We start from the raw sequence: 21,812 nt of genomic DNA, 5'->3' as shown, positions 1-21,812 counted from the left end.
ACCAACATGATGTTGTAGTTTTCTATTGGCTTCCTAGAAACAGTCATATTGATTTCTAGCAGTGGCAGATAAAAAGATACATAGATATGGAACTATGGGATTTACAGAACTAGAAAAGGGCAGTTTTCTTGCATTGAGATGTGGAGAGGGGGAAGAAGAGTAGTTGTTATTGCTGCTTTAAACAAGGCACAGATTCCTTTTTCAGCAGATATCATCACTAGACAGGTCTCACATAATACTGTGTTGTCTGAAATGTAACATATTGCTCTGTAAAACATCTGCCTGAAGGAAGGGTCCTTTGTGGTTCCGAAAGCTTGCACTCTTTATAACCAGGAGTTAGCTATTAAAGATATCACTTCTACCTTCATTTTCTTTGTCTAGTTAGCACCTTTTCCCCGTCACTAAAGGAACTACCGGTGCTGCCGTTACCTGTTTGGCTACCAAAATGCCTGAGCCTCCGCCACTGGGAGCCCCGGGTGATCACTTGTGCACCTCAGTGCAGCGCCTCCACCTGCGAGGGATCCCAGCGTAGCGGGATAAACCCCTGAAAGTAACCAATACCAATAATAAAAACACACGGTATACAATATATCAACGGTTTTACTCATAGGATACGCAACCTGTACCACACAGTATATATCACACACAATATAATACATCAGGTGTACATAGGGTGCTTGGCATCAATATCCCTGGTGTCCTTTTCCCCCAACGTCAATCCCACCCAAAGTGTAGGGAGTAGCACTACCCCGTGGACCGTTGGTGCACTTAGGTGTGGTACCTGCTCGGGCACTCCAGTACCCGGGTACTGCCAAATAACAACTAGGATCCGTCTGAATCAATAACGTAGTCAGTCTGCGAAGGCGTCTGCCTCTGCGTGGGGTGAACTCCCGCTGAGGGTCTCCGTGGGATGACCTAAGCAAGTTTTTCTTGTTCTGATACTAAAGTGCCTGACAGGCCAGAGTGAGAATAGAAAACTAGGAGAGGACCTGCAAATATATCAACTCCCACTGATCTTGTGTACATCTTACTGATTTTTAACATAACTGTCTCACTGATAAAGAAAAAATACATTTCTATTCAAATGTGTTTTTTTTTTTTTTTTTAACTCAGAATTAAATCTTTAGAAAGTATACCTCTGCGCCTTCAGTTATTTGGCAGGTTTATTCTTCAGCTATATGTGATACACTTCTCTATCCCAATGTGTGAGTGTGAAGCGTGAATGAGTGTTTCACAGGTGCGGCTGACTATAGACACATGCTGCTAAGATCTGACTGGCAGTATCCATGGCAACCAACCCACGCTACCATCCGCCGTCAAGGCGGCCAACGTGTTGCGTGATGACGCGTCCCTCTTCTGGCGGAAGCCAGGTTTGAACTCGTGGCGCGCGGTGTCTCATGTACGGGAGTGTGCAGGAGGGCGAGGTCCGGCGCGAGCATTGCGTGGGATCATGGACGTGGCATCACCATCACCCCTCCGTGGCGGCGTCCTGACAGGTGACGTGATAACGGCCAACATCATTTCACTTACACCCCCCAAAGTGAGGGAGAATCCTTCCCCGCTCACAGACACCGGGGACAGGGCGCAGCAGGCAGTGCAGGATATACAGCAGCTCTAGGGGCTGGCAATATGTACACGGTGGCAACAGAACATGTGTATAGACCTTGGATTTGTTTTAATAAAATGAGTACATGAACATGTACACAAATGCAGGGATAATGCCAGAAGACTGGGCGTTCATTGCAGGGTCACATATCCCTCTTTGAGGGCGCTGAGGCGTGGGGTTGTAACTGCACTGAGGAGGGGGAAGAGTGTGACCCGGAACTGCTGACAATCTGCTGTGGGCCATGATGGCCATGAGTGTATATTTTGAGACAATAGTCAGATTATCAAGATGCTAATACTGGGGTTTAAAGTCATGTGTGTGTGTGTTTGTATAAAGGAAAATGTCCTTCAGCGCACAAGTTCAAGCAAGATTTCTAAGCATAAGAGAAATACAAGGCGATAACAGTGCATTAATAAACACTGATCAAATGGTAAGACCAGTGCGGTCTACTTACTCAGAGGCTGATAATGTCAGCGCAGTCTCCAACTGAGGCATAGATTACGGATAGCACACACCTGATGTGATAACTTTATAGGGAACTTCCTCAGATGTTTATCCAAATGGCAGCAGTTGGAGATAAGGCTGTTTTTTTAGATTGATTACCAAATTGGAATTTGAGGATAATCTTCAATATTCCACCGATGACATGGCATAATAACATTTACTAAACATGGGCTGGTATAAAAACAAATGAACACTCACAAACGCCCGGTATTTTTGTGCATTTTGAATAGAGCTTTCCAGCATAAGTAGCCTGGATTCCTTTTGTAGCAGGGACAGGGTCTTTCACAGTCACCAAAACGTCGCTGTTTTACTGATAAGTTGTCCTTCCACGCTGGGATAGCGTTGTGGCATCTCTCCTTCCCCTGCTTGTGCACAGCTGGGGGCGGGGTCGTCTCTCCCTCGCGCACGCGTCCGCAGGTGTGCGGAAGCGTTGCCGACAATTTTTTCGTTTGAGCACTCACGGGAGCGTTGGGCCACTCACGTGAGCGGAACGCCCAATGAGGGCGAACCAGCGCCGTGACGTCACTGGCACGCCCCCCGTACGGCGCGTGAACTAAGGCCAGGGAAAGCGCCTCAGCCTCTGCACGGCTGAGGTCTGTATGGACTCAGCCTAAGGCTAAGGCCCCGGTCACGGCGCTCTAATGCGCGCCCGCGCTTTTGGCTGCACGTTCCGGCGATTCCCCGGTCTGCAGCTCACTGCAGGAGCAGAGACCGGGGGGGGGGGGGGGGGCGTGGCGGAGGAGTGACGAGGGCGCGGCCATGACGTCACCCGGCAGGTTCGCCCTCATTGGCTGAAGCGCCGGGGGGCGTGCCTAGCCGCTCGACGCGAGTTTTTGCTCTCAATTCTATTGAGAGCAGAAGTAGCTCTCGCGCGAGCGCTACTGCCCCTCCTCGCAGCGGGCCCCGCGCCATTGCGGGGAGGGCTCTCGTGAGCGCGGCGGACGCTGTAGCAGGCAGCGGGGGCAAGGCCTAAGGCATCGTTCAGGGTGCAGGCTTCGGAGGGAGGGCGTGCTGCCGTGGGACACAGTGTATTCAAATTGAATACTGGTTGTCAGGGTAGCAGCTGCCCTGTCTCCGAAGTACGGAGTTGACGCTGGCTACAGTTTCAATAAACAAAAAATTCGTTTTTTGAAGCTGCAGCAGCGTCACTGGGACCTCGGCAGCCAATGAAATCATTCTTGAGAATGATTTCAAGACTGCAACTTGGATCCCTAACCTCAGGTCTGTAGCCCCACCCCCTCCCCGCCTCCTCAATTCCTGAAAAAGTCTGCTGGGAGGATGAACACACATCGCCCAGCAGACTGCCGTCCTCCCTAATGCCCGCCTTCCAACTCCTGCCTCTGGCACCCTGAACGAGGCCTAAGGCCTCGTTCAGGGTGCCTGCTTCGTGACATGCGCGCGCACATTCGAAACAAAGTATTTCAAGTCAATATCAGTTGTCAGAGTAGAAGCTACCCTCGCCGGAGTACGGAGTTGACGCTTGCTACAGTTTGCATAAACAACTCAAGTTATTTTTTCAAGCTGCAGCAGCGTCACTGGTACTTTGTTAGCCAATAAAATCATTCTTGAAAATGATTTGAACAGAGCAACACCCATCCCTATGCTGAGGTCTGTAGACCCGCCTACTCAACGCTAGCAGAGATCTGCTGGGGATGATGTGCACACATCGCCCAGCAGACGGAAGCGCACCCTCCACCTCTTGTGTCTGCCACCATGAACGAGTCCTTAATGGACAGAAACTGCAGCTAAAAACAAACTGCAGACAGCCACTTACTTTGCATCTACGCAAACACTCTCCCTCATCAACTCAAAATGAAGCTGTGTTCACGGAGGGAGGGGGAGGAGTCACTGCGTGCTGCTTCTTCCTGGCCAATCCCCTGCCCTGTATGAGAGCTGTTCTGACAAAAGGAAAAGCTGATTGGCTGGAAATAAACACATTGAAACTGCCCAAAATTCCAGACATTACTGAATGAATAATGCCCGGAATTTTGACCAATCAGAGAGCAGGGATTTTAATAATACCCAGAATTTTACAGCTTTTAGCCTATAATATTTATTAATTCTTCATTTAAAACAAAATATATAATTTCACCGTGTAACAAACACAAATGTGGATGATAACCTATGTGATCTTTTTGTGATTATTTCCATAACTGTGGCAGGTGTCTGCTCTGTCTTATATTTTTATATTTATGTATACAGCTGTTTAATGGAATAGAGCAGGGGTGTGCAATTGCAGGGGGCACAGCACTTACAGAGGCCCCGTGCTCTTCTGAAAGGCATTTAAATAAATGCTGGAGGAGCCACAAAGGCCTCTGTAAGGTCCCTTACCTTGGTTCAGACGGCTTCTGGAGACGGGTCTCCATGGCAACGCGGTGTCACGTGATGTCAGAACACCGGAGCCAAGGTAAGGAGCGAGGAGAGAGTCGGTAAGGGCTTCCAGGGGAAAAAGATTGTGTACCCCTGGAATAGAGCTCAGTGCTGATACTTTAAGGCTGGGCATGACATTTCAGATTGATTGTTCTTTAGCCACAAATTACATCTACCAGGCTTTTTAACATATACACAAACCTATACTGTGATTTCTATACACACACGAAATATGACACATTGCCAGAGGGGTCTGAGGTGTTGATATTGAAGAAACAAATGAAAACTTAACTGCAAAAAATTGTTTTACTTACTGTATCCATCAATCATTTTTGTCTTTAGACATTCATCAGGATGTGGATTCTAAACTAATGCACATTATTTTTTGACTTCTTGAAGTTCCTGTATTGTTTCTTGCTTAATACCGTACCTTGTGTACATTACTTGTATAAGCTGCACCACAGGAATCCTAATGCTGTAAGACGGAATTGTGAAGTGCCTCCTAGTAATAATCATAGAAGATTGTAGGTTACAGTGTGAAAACGCCAGCTAGCAATGCACAGTGGGATGAAATGTGAAACTGATTTGCAAAAGTAAAGTCTCCATAAAGAATTGTTAAACCAATAAATTGACATTTATAAATACTGTAGGTACATGTTTGCCTTTTTTCAGATGTTGTTGCTTATGTGGAAGTATGGTCATCCAACAGAACTGAAAATTATACAAAAACCTTTACACAGCAACTGCTTGAGTTGGGCGCGAAGGTAAGTAATGGGAAAGAAATTAATCTAGTTCATCCACACATTATGTAAGTTATGGTGAGCATTTGAGGTATGTATGTAGGTTGACTGTTCAGGAGGGAATGTTGCAAAGTTTCATGTGACCTTACAATGTAACCGTTTTTATGTAACTAAATGTATGTTGCAGTTAACCCACCAATCTGGGGCTGGGTCATATTGAAGGCACCTGGCATTAACCCTCCCTTAATGCAAACATAATGTCAGCATGTGGTATAAAGTAGTGATGTACCGGGTACCAGGAAATTACCCAGTACCTGGCGCTTTTTCAGCTACCTGGAAATTACCTGGACCCGGCAGCAGGGGACTGGTGCCGGGTAATTTCAGGGCAGCTGAAAATAGTTCAGCACTTACCTGCAGCCGGCGACGGAAGGTGATGAAGACCGGCGAGGAAGATCTGGGAGCAGCAGTATCAGGCGTCCTCTTGGCGGTGGCAGCAGCCGAAGTAATTTTTCAGCCGGCGGGAGCAACAGGAACAGAGCAAACGGCTGATGCCTGTGGGAGCCGGGGAACCATGTGACCACAGCAGGAGCGGTCCTATTGTGCAGCCGACTCCTCCCCGGCTGTCCAATAGGAATGCTCCTGCTCCAGTCACATGGTTCCCCGGCTCCCATAGGCATCAGCTGTTTGCTCTGTTCATGCTGCTCCTGCCGGCTGAACAAGGACTTTGGCTGCTTCCACCGCCACCAGGACGTCTGCTGCTGCTCCCAGATGTCGCCGCGGCCTTCCTCACCCTCCGCAACGGTCTTCCTCATCTGTAGGTAAGTGCTGTGTGGATAAATGGGTATCTGTCTGGGTAAAATGATTAATTTTGCCCGGGTACCCGTTACCTGGTTTTAGGAAAATAAAGGACCTGGTACAACACTAGTATAAAGGGAGGGAGGGAGGCCCCTGTTAGGTCTAGAAGGAGTTCTGGATTCTTGGTGTCAGTTGGGGTCTCTGATAGTAGTGTCTGCTGAACACTGTGTGGGAGCAAAACAGGAAAAATCTCTTCACAGAGGTCTGTGTGACTATGCCTGCAGGGTGTTCCCCAGTTACCCCAGTTGGGAGTGTATGTTTTATGTCTGTGACAGTTGTGGTTATCTTTTTCCATTAAATTCACTTTTTTATTAACTACAGTTCTGCCTGGTGAGTTGATCCCTAGTGTGTTAGTCCTGGTCTCTTGTAACACACATTCTGCAGAAATTGGATTGTATTGATTTATTTAAACTTCCAGTTTCTTTTTTTTTTTTTTTTTTCTTCTTTTTTTTTTTTTTTAAGGGATGAACAGTGAGTGGGTGGTCACCGTTATTCTGACCCAGGGAATCATAAAAAAAATCCTTGCTCATTTTGCTTTGGACATTTTGAAGATGTGTATATTGTTAAAGATCCATTGGTTTGTTTATTTTAAAGCAGCAAAACATGAAATCTTATGGGTTTAAAACAAAATCAGTTCTGTGTTTTATTGGATAAGTGACCTTTTTTTTCTGCTTTATTTATTTTGCGCTTTATTTATTTTTTATTCAACTCTTAATGCCATTGTTAATGAGTTTTAATATACTAAGAATCTTTTGCTTTCTATAGCACACCTCCCAAGTAGTGCAAGATCTTTGCAACACTTTCCTGTTTGTGATGATTTGTTGCCAATGTTCCCAGCAGTTTGAGCTGTAAACTGTAACAATAAATAATGTTACCGTGGTAATATAAGGATACATGTTGGCTGCTGAGAAACACTTGGTGAAGCAGTCATTGTTGGGCACACAATCCAGGATTTTGATCGATTTATAACAGGAGCACCAAACGATTGCCAGTTTAAGTAAGAATGTAAAACATGCTTTACATGTAGAAATAAGAAAAATAGGGTGGGTGAGGGGTGATTGTGCTTGTAGTATTTTTATTACTAGCATGAAACTCTATAGCGGTAAAATAAAAATGTCACTAATGCTGACTGAAACTGTATTGCCACAACATCAAAAGTCTGTGTTACGGCAGGCTGGGAAAATGAAACCGCTATGTGCTTTTATATTGCCATGAAGGATTATATTGAGGGAAGACCTTAACTACAGCATTTGAATGTCTTTTTCTAGCAAATACTATTTTCTTATTTTGTGTTTTTATGTTTTAACAGATTTCAAAAACCTTCAATAAACAGGTTACTCATGTGGTTTTTAAAGATGGGCACCAGGTCACATGGGACAAAGCGGTCAAGACTGGCGTAAAACTGGTGTCCATCCTGTGGGTGGAAAAGTGAGTACTGTACCTCCATCACTAATATGTAAAATAGCTACACTTTAGTGTACATCTTATGCAAACATCAGAATGACTTATTAGATCTGGAGCTCATTCAGGCCTATTATGGACACTTAACTAATGGTACAGGGCCATTGATTATACTTTTAATCGTATAATTGTATACAGCAGGGCCCCGCTTTTCGGCGAACCGCTGATACGGCGACACCGAGAAGGTGGCCCGCCATCTTTGATTCCGAATCGCGCATGCGCAGAACAGGTGGGTGAGCCCGGCGCGCATGCGCAGACCGTTGTCTGCACGCGCATACCGTAGTTTGCGCACGCAGACCATAGGCCGCACATGCGCAGAACGGCGAAAACGCCATTCTGTGCATGCAAAATCACTGAAAATCGCCGGATCCGCTTTCCGGCGATTTTCATTATACGGCAGGCCCCTGGAACGGAACCCGCCGTATTCCCGGGGCCCTGCTATACTTCAGTATTCGAAGTGTCAGCATTTAACAATTAAATATTGAACAAAAGTGTGAATACTAATGAAACTTGAGAAAGGTTTAATTGTCACATTTCTGAAATGAATATATCTTTATTGTAGTTACAGTAACTCCGATAGTCGTACAAAGAAGGAAACTTTTAAAAACTACTCCAAGAGAAATAAACGGCTAATGTGGACAGTTCTGGCGTTGGATTACTCTAAATATGACTATTTCTGCTTTGGCAGGGAGCATTTGCCACTTACGATGATAATCTTTATCTGTAATACGTAAATGATTCCTTTTAGGTGCAAACGTAGGAAACATGTTACACACTCCTCGCTGCGTTAAATCAAATAGAATATAGCACACTTCTGCAAAGAACTTGCCTTTGTGTACATGTTTAGTTTTCATAGAAAGTGTGCATTTCCATTGTTTATTTCATTTAACACTAGGTGTCACTAGTTACATGTCTGAAGCAGCATTTTTTTTTTTTTTATATATATGTTTGAACTGCCTGTTTGAAATATTTACACAGACCGTTCAGTCTCAATTCTATTTTATTTCTACGGAGAAAGTGTTGCTTGTTTTTTGCCTTAAATAGACAGCCATGTTCTATTTTAACACCACAAAAGTATAAATAAAACACTGTGTAGCCAACTAAAAAACGGGTACCTTTTGTTATATTGAAGAAAAAAAAAATGTAAGAGATTTATGCAAAAAAAATATTTAAAAAAAAAGAAAGGCCTCCCAAATAATCTTGCAGATATTGCGGTTACAAGCCTCTTCTCCATGCGGCTCCAAGACATTTTCTGGTTTCATCCTTCCGTCTTACGTTTTGTCGTCTTGGTATTTTAATTTCGCTTATCCATTTGAGTACCATCTTTGTGCAACGATAGCCTTTTTTTTTTCTTGCGATATGTTCAGGCTACTGCCATCTCCATTTGTTTGCCTGTTTGATGTAACCGACTTTTTTTTTTCTTTTTTAAAGAAACCATTCTTTCCTTTTCTTGTCTCTTCGGGTGCAAGTTTCACATCCAATATGTGAGCACAGTCAGAATACTTTGGTCGACAACTTTCCTCTTGACCAAAGTGGAAGGTTGCCTTAAAAGATTGTCTTTCTATTTAATTCTTGTTTGTTGCAAATGTGCTTCATTCTCCAATTGATTTTCATTCAAAAGGTTGTTACTCGCTAGCCAAGTTTAGACGTGGTCTTCAACTTCTAGTACTATTTCATTGTATTTTGATCTTTGCAGAGTTGATAGATTTGTTGAACATCACTTTAGAGAACTCGCCGAAGCCAGTAAAGTGGGCCTCCATATAAATGTCTCTTAAAGACCAATTTGTTGCTGAATTTGTGACATAAATAACCATGTAAATTGTGGACTTCTGAGAAACTGCTCCACAAGATGGCTTCTCATCATCTCTGCGCTTCTGCACACCGCTCTTAGGCCTCGTTTATAGTTGCGGCGTCAGTGCGTGCACAACTGCTGACATCACTGGCGCATTGCACGCAAAACCTGCACTATTGGCGACAGAGGCGTGGCCGTGTCGTCACGTGGGCGGTTTGCCCTGATTGGCTGAACGTGACCGTCACAAGGCAAGAACAATTTCCAAAGTCTGTTCAAAAATCGCACGCTTCAACGTGTTAAATGGAAAACATTCATTTGTTTTGGCGTCGCACGCATGCGCGTCAACACAATAAATGAGGCCTTTGCCAAAGGTCCAATAAAAAAAAACACCAGGTTGGAAGTATTAGAGCATGTAGGACTTCGTTGCCCTTTTTGACTGGAGAGTTTGCATACCTCGCATTACCAACCCAACACGTAGTCGCAGGCTGGGACCAGTAATTCCGCCAAGTAAACTACCAGGAGAACCCCATACAGAGCAAGTGACAAATTTAAGTAAAACTATTACCATCTGGGAAAGGCTATGAACTGAATCACGGTAATCCGCTTTGGGTGGGTGAGTAGGCTGATTTGGACTGATCTTTTCTTTCCCTGAAATATTCTCTAAAAAAAGAGACTTGCTGTATATACAGATCGTACACAGTTTTTGCTGGCAGACCCAAAGACCTTTTATTGATCCCTTTGGTCATTTGTTTCCTTTGGGCTTCATATGAACCACCGACTCCTATGGCTTACACAGCCAGCGACCAATGCATATAGGGACTGGGAGGCTACCTGGGTGCAGCAGTTGGCAGAGAACTTGGTCTCCTGAGGAAAGACAAGGCACCCAGAACAATATCCTGGCCTATGGAAAGCTCCGGAGTTACACAGCGGGCCTTAAAATCTGAAAAGTGTCTTCCTATGTGCCTAGCGATCCATGTTCTAGGACAGGGGTGAGCACATTTTTTTACACCGAACCCCCTTTTCATCTGATATTCGCTTTCCCCTCCCCCCCCCGCGATGTGTGAACATCAGAACACAAAACCATAGCAAACTATTTTTGGGAACCCCTGAGCCCCCACAATAGATGTGTGTGTGTGTGTGTGTGTGTGTGTGTGTGTGTGTGTGTCAAAATGGAGTGCTATTTAGCGTGGCATATGTATACAACAGACGACAGAGAAGCCCAATGCTACATCCAACATGACAGAAATACACAGTAAAATACTTATATATTCTCTTTAAAAAGGGTCATTTAGTTTAACCCTTTGGCCAAAGCATTATAAGCTTGCGAGCCACGACAAGGCAGACCCTGTTCGCAAGTCCTAACACTACCAGATAAAATACTAATATACCTCTATTAGGATTAAAATTCTCATTTACCTCTATTAGGAGGGAGAAAGACCACATTGGATCTATATCCAGCAGAATGAAAGGACCTACTAACTTGGGAAGTGGGGAGGGGCGGGCTTAAAACCTGGGAAGGAGGAGCCACCAACCCCCTATTTAGTGTTAGGACTTGCGAACGGGTGTCTGCCTTGTCGTGGCTCGCAAGCTTACAACACTTTGGCCAAAGGGTTAAACTAAATGACCCTTTTTCAAGAGAATATAGAAGTATTTTACTGTGTATTTCTGTCATGTTGGATGTAGCATTGGGCTTCTGTGATGTGTGAACATCCCCAGCAGACGGAATGAGCCGACACACCACGCCCCCACGTGACGTGCTCAGCCTCCTACCCTGAGAGCGGGGAGCCCTGAGCGGGGTCCTCAGTGCGGGGAGCACTGAGCCGGGTCCTGAGAGCGGGGAGAGCTGGGAGCGGGGAATTGAGCGGGGAGCTCTGAGCGGGAGGAATGGGGAGCTCTCAGCGGGGAGAGCGGTGTAAAACAAAAAACTAAAGCATAATTGTGTGCAGGGAGCTGCCGAGTGTTCACTTTCAGCAGCCAATGCATTGATTGGCTGCTGAAACTGATGTCGCCCTGCTGCAGCCTGGAATCAGCGACGACGCCTAGCTTTGCAGCCAATGGTAGTTTCAACAATGAATACTACCATTGGCCGCGAGGGGTTAGTGTCGAACGCGCGCACATGTCACATAGCGCTATGTGTGCTCAAGGCCTAACAAAAGAGGGCGAGGCCCTGAGAGGTCTGTAAGCTTGTAACATATCAACTACTTATAGGTTCATTAAAATATGTAATTCAACTACTCCCTCTCCCTCCTTTTACTACATACTGTACCTTATTTAAGCATTGAAACGGTCACTTGCACTCCCACCTGCCTTTGTTCTTCCTTCTTTTCATTGATGTTATCTCTTGTCCTTGTTGTTGCTGGTCTAAGAGGGTGGGGAGGGAAGTGTTTGGTAAACCAGTTTCTGTCCAATCTGCTTTATCACAAGAATGTCTTCATAGTATTGTTCTGTTGTAGGGGGTACTGTAATGTCCCGCAGAAAGCCCTTTAACCTGTTCAGCACTGGTTCTTGAATGCCTATACTTGAGTTATGCCCTCTGTCCACACGAATGGTTATGAATGCCACATAATCCCATTCAAAATAGAAAAAGCTCACAGATGGGAACCATAAAGAAAAGATAAAGATAGGACTAAGATCAGTGATGGCAAAGTTCCCAGATTTTCATGAAGCTTTTTCAAACTTCATTTGGAGAACAGTAAAATTCTTATCTTTCAGGATTTCACTGACCTAGCAAGGAGAAGATGGTATTTTAGCAAGTTTTCTCAGATCTAGTTAAAATGCAGCTGAGGTGTCCGCTGATATATCCTGCTCAGTTAAAAGTATTTAGCAAAGATGGTATGAAAATGTTTGGAACACCTGAGCTGGCACAATAATATCCCAAGAACCTCAGACTGCACAGGAGACTTGCAGAATGGAGCTTCCAACAGTGTTGCATCCAGGGCCATCTTAACAACATTAGGGGCCCCTGGGCAAAGCAGTGCACGGGGCCCTGCCTACACTGTTGCTCCCAGCCTCCCACGCACACACTAGCAGCAGCAGGCACCGGAAGTGCTGCACTGCTAGGCTGCGAGCGGTTGTGATGCGTGCCGGGCAGAGAGCGAGCAGAGCCGGGGTTCCACTTACGGGCGGGGGAGAGCGGAGCCGGGGTGCCGGGTGGGGGGAGAACGAGTGGAGCCGTGGTGCCGGGCGGGGAGAGAGCGAGCGGAGCCGTGGTACCGGGCGTGGGGAGAGCGGGGGGAGAGAGAGCGGAGCCGTGGTGCGGGCGGGGGGAGAGCATTGGTGGGCACGCATGGGCCGGGCGTGTGGGGTCCCCCTATGCTGTGGGGCCCCCGGGCAACTGCCCAGCATGCCCATACGTTAAGACAGCTCTGGTTGCATCATGTTCTTAACTAGGCCTTACCTGGACCTCTCTAAATCTAACCGGAAAAGGAGTAATTAACGTTTAAGGTTCATTTCACACATCTCTAAAACAATTTGGGGTATAAATACTGTGTGCCTATTTTTCAAAAGTTCAAGATACTTATTTGTTTTTATAGTATATAGTGAGCTATATTATGTATGCAAGTGTTATCACACTTGCAGATATTTTTCCAATGGCACACTAGTGACTTCTGCTATTTTGGATTAGAATGGGTAAGAAGCATTCTGAAAGGTTAAAATCTCTACAAATCATCCGCAATGGATGATCATTATTAAGTTCATGTCCTGGAATGTACATATGAGGAATTAACTATCCTGCAAAGAGAGGGATAGATCAAGTTTAATATTAGGTGGTGGACTAAATTCAGTGGATAAGTACTGTATCTAGATAAAATACTCACCCCTTTAGTTATTAAAGGTGGAAAAAAACGTTAAACTATGTGACATTAAGTATTTTAAAAAAGACATTTGGACTTATTGACCAGGGTGATCTTTCTACCCCCTTGAAAGATTTTTTTTATTTTGTATGTCTCTCCGTGGTACACAGGAATATGGCCAGACTGGATTATTTCCTTATACATTCAACTCTTTTTCATAAAGTTTCTAAGACAAATGTGCACCTCCATTAAAAATCCCCAACCACAAATCCTCTTCTTAACTCTCTTCTCGCCACCTTGCTGCTGGGGATATCTCTTAATCACGGACCTGGCTATATTCGCTCTTGGCCATGCCTTTTCCCTCTCTCCCTGGCTGTGGAGGCTGCTGTCTCCTATGGTGGTCTTTCTGTTGCACTCTGCCCCACTGGCCGGAGTGGAGGGGTAGGTCTCCTCTACCCGCTACCAATTTCAGCTGCACCCTATGCCTCCATCTTGTTTTTTTTGGGGGGGGGGGGATTTTTTCCCCCTCTCTTCCCTTTTTGAGGTTCACGCTGTCCAGCTTTTTCTACCCTATCCCTCTGCATGTGGCAGTCATCTATAGACGTTCTACCTTCACCTTCCTGTCAGACTTTGAATCGTGGCTTTCATTTCTTCTTTTTCTCCTCTAACTCTCTTATCCTTTTACCTGAGGACTTCAACGGTCATATTGATGATCCCTCAGTCTCCTGGGCATCTTGCCTTCTGTCTTTAACCTCCTCCTTTTGCTCTCCACTAATGGACAAATTCCAGCACCCACAAGGATGGTCACTATTAAGAAACTAGTCTTTACCAAAAACTCCCTTTCTGATTTTTCTCCATCATCCCCCTTCTGCTTTCTGACCATGACTTCCTTTCGTTCAACACCACTTATTCCCCTCAGCCCCTTAATACATGTTCTACTCACTACTCTCGAACTTCGCTTTATTGACCGCTCAGCTCTGACATCTACTCTGAACGCTAACCTCTATTCTCCTCTGAACCTGACAATTTTTTAAACTCTTAAAACTATCCACTCCTCCTCTCTATCTATATGTCCCTCCTCGGCTCAGGCACAACAATCCCTTTAACACACAGCCTTGGCTAAATTCACAAGCGTGCTTCCTTCGCACTTGTACCACTGAATGCCTATGGAGGAAATCTCACACTCATGCTAAATTTCTCCTCCTATTTTAACTCTGTACTCTAAGGGCTGGGTCCCGCTGCGCCCAGCGGCGCGGGCGGCCGCGTGAGCGTTCCCCACCAGCAGTGGAATCCTTCTGAACCGGTCCCAGTCCCCCCTCGCTGCATGGCTCACTACGCGCTGTGACGCGTCAGCCGCCAGGGGATGCAAGAAAATTGTGATCCTGAGCAGTGACGCGTCACGTGGTGCGTTAGTGAGCCTATCAGGAGCGGGAGCTGTCAGACAGCTTCCTACACAAGGTTGTGTGTGTGTGTGTCTCGGGAGCTGCTTATCTTCCAGCAGCCCGCAGCAGCTCCCTCCTGAAGCCCGTGGAGGGGGGGCTTGCGGGTTCCTCCGCTCAAACCACGACCCCTCCCACTTCCGCCCCGGCTCCCTACAGACCGCATATCGCGGTCTGTGCCTGTCAGCGCGCCGTCTGTCTGCAGTGCGGGCGCGCTGACTGAGGGAGCGGGGCCTTAGCCTAAGGCCCAACACCATTACTTCACTCATCAAAACTCAAATCCAATCCACGCTGTCTCTTCTCTGTATTTGATTCCCTCCTCCTGGCTTTTTCTGCTCACTTCCCATCCTTCCTTTACTTCTCAAGCCTTTGCCGTCCACCTTTTTAAAGGCAAGGTGGATCCTATCCACTATGAGATTCCTTCTTTCCTTCACCTCCCGCCCTCTCTGCTTCCACCTAAAACTCCTTCCAGTCTTGACTCCTTTTTCTTCTGTTAGAGTTGGAAGTTTCTAAGCTGAATTTTTGTTCCTCCCTCTACCATATGCCCCCTCGTTCCCATACTCTCACACCTTCTCAAAACTCTTGCTCCTATCTTGGTCCCCTCTCTCATCCAATATTCAATTCCTCTCTGTTCTCTGGCACTTCCCACTCCTCTTTTAAGCATGTGGTGGTAACACCTATTCTCAAACACCCTAGACACTACGTGCCTTGCTAACTACTACTCTGTGTCCCTCCTACGTTTTTGCCTCCAAATTGCTAGAACTTCTCCTGTATGATCAACTTTCACGGTTATCATGCTCTCCTGGACCCTTTACAATCTGGCTAACATACAGCTCGCTCAACAGTGAGTGCTCATTAAAATTGCCAATGATCAACATGAAGCAGAGCTTTCTCATTGGCTATCTATCAAATTCTGCTGCTAGAATAATTTCACTTTCTCCCAAAAAGTCTCTACTCATTTCCTTAGATCCCTTTCCTAGCTTCTCATCAAGTTTCGGATCACCTACAGTTATGTTCCTTACCTTCAGGGCTCTCCACTCATCTGTTCCTCCCTACATATCAGCTTTGACCTCTCGTTATGCCCCTGTTTGTCTCCTGTACTCTAAATTAAATGCCTGGGGATCGCGTGAGGCCCCTGCAACACTCAACGTACCGTGATTCAGGCGGCTGTGTGACGCATCATGTGACATGACATCAAGTGACCCCGTCACGTAATTTAACAGAGCTGAAAGGTGGGCGGGGTGAGCCCCCAAGCACCGGGTCAGGCAAGACTGGGGCGCAGCATAAGTTTGCGCTCCCTGCTCCAGAGCTCTCCAATTTTTACAAAGGCGAAATCATGAATTCATTCATTCACCCATTCAACCCACCAATGTATTATTAGTAAAGAGAGAATTCCTTAACGCCATCACCTTTGAAAGAACTGGAGTAGACCATTCAAAAGTAAAATTGATGGCTTGGTGCCGGATGAGTACTCTAGTGTGTTTTTTTTTGTTTGTTTGTTTTTTTTTTTTTTCCAACTTTTATTGGGTTTTTCATGCATACATTGTACCACCAACAATTATCTCAGTAAACCTCTATAACCCATATCTTTTAACAACATGTATATGACGCCCACTGAGGGTAACATACAATCCACAAACACGACTCACCAGACTAGACAAGACAATGAACAGATAGGGAGGAAGGTATAGGTGAGGGGGGGTGGGGATAGTGGGCCGCCGCCTTTGTGTCCACCGTTTCAAACTCTTGGCTTCTTCCCTACTCGTCTGGATCCTATCTGACTTCTAATCTAACTGTCTGTCTCTATGTGGTCGCGGATTCAAAGGAGAACGCACCTGTATCTATCAATGTAGGATTGCGGGTATGCTTATCCCCGGGATATCTGTCTGGGCCAGCCAAGGTGTCCAGACTTTGAGGAAAATTGGGCCTGGTTTTTTGTTTTTTTTAACGGGATTTGTTCACACACTTCTCCCACTATTGTAAAGTATTTCAACAAAATATTTACACAAGGTATATAGTAAGTCCAGAATATTTTAACGCCACAGTTGGAAAAGGAATACCAAAAAGGGTAGTGCTTTGCAATACATGGCATCTTTTCATCCTATCGCTTTATTAAATCCAGATTATAACATTCTTACAAAAAAAACTTTGGGGGATTGGTTGAAAACTATTTTCCCATCAATTGTACATCCAGATCAAGCTGGTTTTGTTACGTGTTGACAGCCAGTCACTAATATCCACAAAGTTATTATGGCAGTACAGTATTATAGTAGACAAAACCCTTCCTGTTTGCATCATACACCGGTAGTTCAGAATGGTTCTGCTTGTGTCAAGGGGTTTGACGCAGAAAAAGTGTTTGATATGATGGCTTGGAATTCTCTGGGTAATAAAATGATACAGTTTATTATAATGGGTCCTTTTTTGAGGGCTATTGAAAGTTATTCAATATTCAGGGCTAACTATGCGACGAAACCTTTTTAAACTATGCTTTGAATTATAAACCTATTTTTGGGGAAATCTGAAAAGACCTGGCATTTTCTTCCGCTCTCGTTATTTGGAAGAATTGTCCTGTTTAAAAATGAGTTATTTTCCCAAGTTAATGTTTCACAGATGCTCCCTTTTAGTTTAAAAAAAAAAGCTGCATCAATAAGCTCTTTATGGATTTTGTATGGAATAACAAACACAGCAATATGCTGGGAAGACTTTGAAACAAGACAGAATTGGGAGGTACCAATTTCCTGAATAGAAGATTTCAACGTGGTGTCTAGTTTGGCATGTTGGAGACTGGCTGTTTAATATTGATATTTACGAATAATTTCCTTAAGGCCACAATCATTGCTTTCCTATTTACCACATGGTTCGCTGGCCTCACTATCTCAGATGTAAGGATGTTCGTTTTCTTGTAATATACATTTAAGAGCATGGAAGACGACTAGATGCAGATTAAAGTTACATCTGAATATTACATATATTGCCTTTTACAGGAAACCCAGAGTTTCTGGCTGAAGCAAACGTACTGTAGGTTTGGGCTCTGTTCATACATAGATAAGTTTAACTCTAGTTTTATGCCTTTTGACGCCCTTTGGGAGAAATTTTCTATAGTAAGACTTTCTTTATGTACTTGCAAAGTAGAGATGACATCCAATTCTTGCTTGCCAAGTCACCAGGGCTTTTAGTTTGGAACAACCGAGATACAGCACTGCGACTCTCCATTCAGAGTGGATACTCCATTTCTTTGATAACAGACTTATTTAAAGAGGCAAGGGGAACATTAATTTGGACTGAACTATTAGACAAATGAAAAACATTTAATTATATATGGCAATGCAGGATGATTCCATTTTACTGGGGTGGAATGATTAGTTTATGTAAATGGACTTCTCGTTACACAGTGAAGAGGCATCACATACCAATATTGCTAGGAAATGCATCCAATTGGGCAGAGTTTTCTCAATCATAGGAAAATTATGAATATGATTCTCCTAGCTGCTAAAAAGGCGTTATTGATTAACCTAAATTGCTCACCATGGCTCAGACTATTTGGTATGATGAATAGAGAATGGTGTTGGAGACTCTTCTGGACAAAGCACTAAGGGGAGGTAGTTTTTTGAAGGAATTGAAACATATACTGTATCTTGACATTAACTAAGGAGAGCAGAGCGATTTAGGGTTGGACCACTTCAAACATACGAAGGAAGTTTTGGAGGCACGAGTGGTAGCAGTGTTATTCCTATCATTGGCATTACAAATGGTGGATTAGTTTCTTTAGGGGGGCTCTGACACAGAGAATAAGAATAAAATTATGTGGCCTTGATGAGGCTTTATTCTTTTCGGAGGTGTGCAAGTTTGTTTAGTTAAATTGTCTCAAATAGGAAAACATTTTTAAAAAAAATAGAAAGTAAAAGTAGATGTATATATGGTAATAACAAACAGCACTATATCTGGTACATGATGGAACTATGTTTGATATGAAGATACAATTTATATTCTGGTCATGCATGTGCATATTTTTGTAAGCTTTCTTGTATGTTACCAAAAATGACTGTGTAATGGGATCTGTGTACATCTACACCTGCTTTTATTTTTTATTTTATTTTAGTCTGACAATCGTAGATGAATACTTTGATTTATTTATTTATTTTAAATTCGCCTTTCTTACTAATGCACGGTCTTGAACAATTCAAGTGCTACTGTAAAAGCATTGGTGACATGGTGTCTTTCTGTCGCACATCCTTGCTGATCATGATCTTGCATGTATCTTCATGTAGTCTAATGGTTGATGTGACATTCACGTACATTTTCTATATCAATGTACAGTATGCGTCTTCGACACTGTATTCTTAATGCATTTGGAACCGTTTGGGTTTAGACGGAATCAAATGCTGTTTTAGAATCTCCGCATCCTAATCTTCATGATCACACCTATTCATTACTTTGAGAAATCAACCTGTAAAACTTGGATGTGGTTATGTTACATCCACTACGAAATACCGCTTGTTGGCTGGGTGAAGTATCGGGGTCTGCTGCAGCCAATAAGCGAGTATCTTTGTAAAAATCATGTAAGTGATTGGCAGTAGACTGATTTTGGTCAGTAGTTGCTGAGGTTTTTGTCTCCTTCCTTGTGGATTAGGATAACTGGCATTGCTAAATTGTTCTGGAATTTCCCTGTTCTTGATGCAGCATATAAAGAATATTTGCATGGGTTTCTCCACTCCCCAGCTTCTTTCAAGATTTCATTTGTAATTCCATCCGCAATGTAAGCCGTCACATTTTTCATGGAATTTGTAGTCTTTGCTACTTCTGGAAGGATGCATCGAACACCATTGATTTTTTTTTCCTTCTCACTCTTCTGCCACAGGATTATGCCCTGTGTTCGCATACAATATTTTGTAAAAGTCCCCGATTATATGATAAGTGCACCGTCTCTTGTTGTTGATCAATTGTCATGTTTTAGTGCGATGATTGGGAAGAAGCAAATCATTAGTCACTGCTTCATCATCTTTATGCTTTTGTTATCTTTGGTGATCTTTACCTTATGACAGCTACATTATCTTAAATTCTCTGCTTATTCAATTCTTGCATCTTGGGATTTCTTGTCTCATCTATCGTAATTGTTTTGTCATCGGATATTTCCTTATCCTGTTTCCTTCAGTTTTTTCCTGCTCTTTCAACTGCAATCTTCAGAAGTTCTTCACAATTGTTTGTTAAAGTGTCCCCATTTATTTAGAGCAAGTTGAAGCAACTTATCAACTCCTAGTTGAAATTTCATGCTGTTATTCTTGAGGTTTGGTGCTTTGTTTTTGTCGACTTTTTAACCCGTTTTCTTTCCAACTTCGCTTCCAGGTGTACGTTCCAGCGAACCAATCAGTGATCACTTCTTTGTTCAAAATGGTTAAGGACTGTGCAATCTTCAATCGTGTGTTTCTTATTAGCTAGGATATGATAAAGGTTTTATATCTTACTGCACTCCGTTTTAGATAATTGCAATGGGAATTTTTCTCCGTAAGGTGCAGGCAGTTGAAGAGTGGCTGGGATCCTACTTATGCCACGTAGTTAAACTTAAAGCTGGATACCTTCGGTTGCCGCACTGTTCTAATAGTCTTAAACAAGACATTTGAACATAATAAACTGTTTATTTGCAGGTTGTAAATGCACTACATTTCGGGAATATTTGTTCCTCAGGTGCAATATTTACCTGAGGAAGGGAGATTCCCGAAACGTTGTGTGTTTGCAACATGCACATGGTTTATTATGTTAAATTGTCTTGTTTTAGACTATTAGAATAGTGCAGCAACTGAAGATATCCAGCTCCAAGATTAGCTAGGATATAAAAAAAAGTGGGGGATCCCCCTATGGGGTGATGTGTACCCTGCTCGAGCTCTCAGGAGGGTAATGGTGTCAATGTAGTATGAAGAAACCCCAACACAAGTAACCAGGGGTGGTGCAGGCGAGGAGTGAGTAGTGTAACGAATATGAGATAGAGACTCCCTTAAATGCTGCACTAAGAGAACACCCCAAATCTGAGTTAAAACAAACTTAAAAACATGCAGGACACCTACAAGCTCATATTGAACCCCCAAAATAACCACAACATATATAAGCGTATAAGTGTCACAGAGGAGTGCTACTGAGCATGGCAATATATATTTAAAACCGGAGACAGAACACCTATACACGGTACAGTGCCTAAATATATATATTTAGGCACTGTACCGTATATAGGTGTCATTGGATGTGCACTGAGCTCTGTCTGTGTTTCCTGTTCTGTCTCTGGTTTTAAATTAAAACAAACTTTATTAGAACTTATCAGTACAAAATATTAGTGTTGGAGTGGACGAAAATATATTAAAAACAATTAAAATAAGGAGAGGCGTGGATGTTGGTTAGAACGCCAACAGCATATGAGGATATCTCCTATTAATATATTTGGGTAATTATAGTTATACTATTGAATTAACTATAACCCAGGTGAATCCACTAGAAATGTTTGAGTCTAAGGTGAGTGGTAGATCAACAAGTAGTTCCAATATACTATTGGCTATATCAGATAAAGAAGAGGTAATTCAAGATATATATTTATATAGATATACAGTAGCTCTCTTGTGGTGCAGCGGAGAGTAATATACTCAGATTCCTTGATTACCCAGGAGTCTAGGTTCTTGTGTGTTGAACCCATAGCCTGAAGTAAACTATAATGGTGAGTATAGGTAGAGCATATACATTACATGTTTGACCAGATTTGTGGGTTCCATTTTGATTGAACCTCAAATCTGTGATGTCTCTTGCAGGTTCACACTTAGACCTGGGATAATCTATTTGAAATATTGTAGATATAAGTGTGAATCTGCAAGAGACATCATGTAATGTATATGCTCTACCTATTCTCACCATTATAGTTTACTTCAGGCTGTGGGTTCAACACATTACTTATGACTCTCAGCTGCACCACAAGAGGGCAATATCCAAATATATCTATATCTTGAATTACCCCCGCCCACCTTTCTCTCTGTCTTTCTCCCTTTCTGTCTTTCTCCCTTTCTGTCTTTCTCCCTTTCTGTCTTTCTCCCTTTCTGTCTTTCTCCCTTTCTGTCTTTCTCCCTTTCTGTCTTTCTCCCTTTCTGTCTTTCTCTCCCCCCCATTGGTTAGTGAAGGGTCAGGTGACCCTGCTCAGCGCTTGGAAATCAAATTTCTTTGGAGCGCGTGCACATGCGCCACCGCGTGAGTGTGGCCGTACATATAGACTTTCATTGA

At 43.7% G+C, this 21,812-nt stretch overlaps 1 protein-coding gene across 3 annotated transcripts in view; it reads left to right on the top strand.

Annotated features, from left to right (window-relative positions):
* Nucleotides 1-1,362: 1,362 nt before the first annotated feature.
* MCPH1 (microcephalin 1) overlaps nucleotides 1,363-21,812 on the top strand; it is a 321,427-nt gene continuing 300,977 nt past the window's right edge. For all 3 annotated transcript variants that reach the window (XM_075598207.1, XM_075598208.1, XM_075598209.1), the window contains exons 1-3: nucleotides 1,363-1,496; nucleotides 5,153-5,244; nucleotides 7,385-7,503. In XM_075598207.1, coding sequence (XP_075454322.1) covers nucleotides 1,451-1,496; nucleotides 5,153-5,244; nucleotides 7,385-7,503 — 257 coding nt within the window. In that variant the 5' untranslated portion in view covers nucleotides 1,363-1,450. The remainder of the gene's footprint in view (nucleotides 1,497-5,152; nucleotides 5,245-7,384; nucleotides 7,504-21,812) is intronic.

This window comes from Ascaphus truei, chromosome 4, assembly GCF_040206685.1.
Source record: "Ascaphus truei isolate aAscTru1 chromosome 4, aAscTru1.hap1, whole genome shotgun sequence".
Taxonomy (NCBI): Eukaryota; Metazoa; Chordata; class Amphibia; order Anura; family Ascaphidae; genus Ascaphus; species Ascaphus truei.
This window is presented reverse-complemented; position numbering and strand designations above follow the sequence as displayed.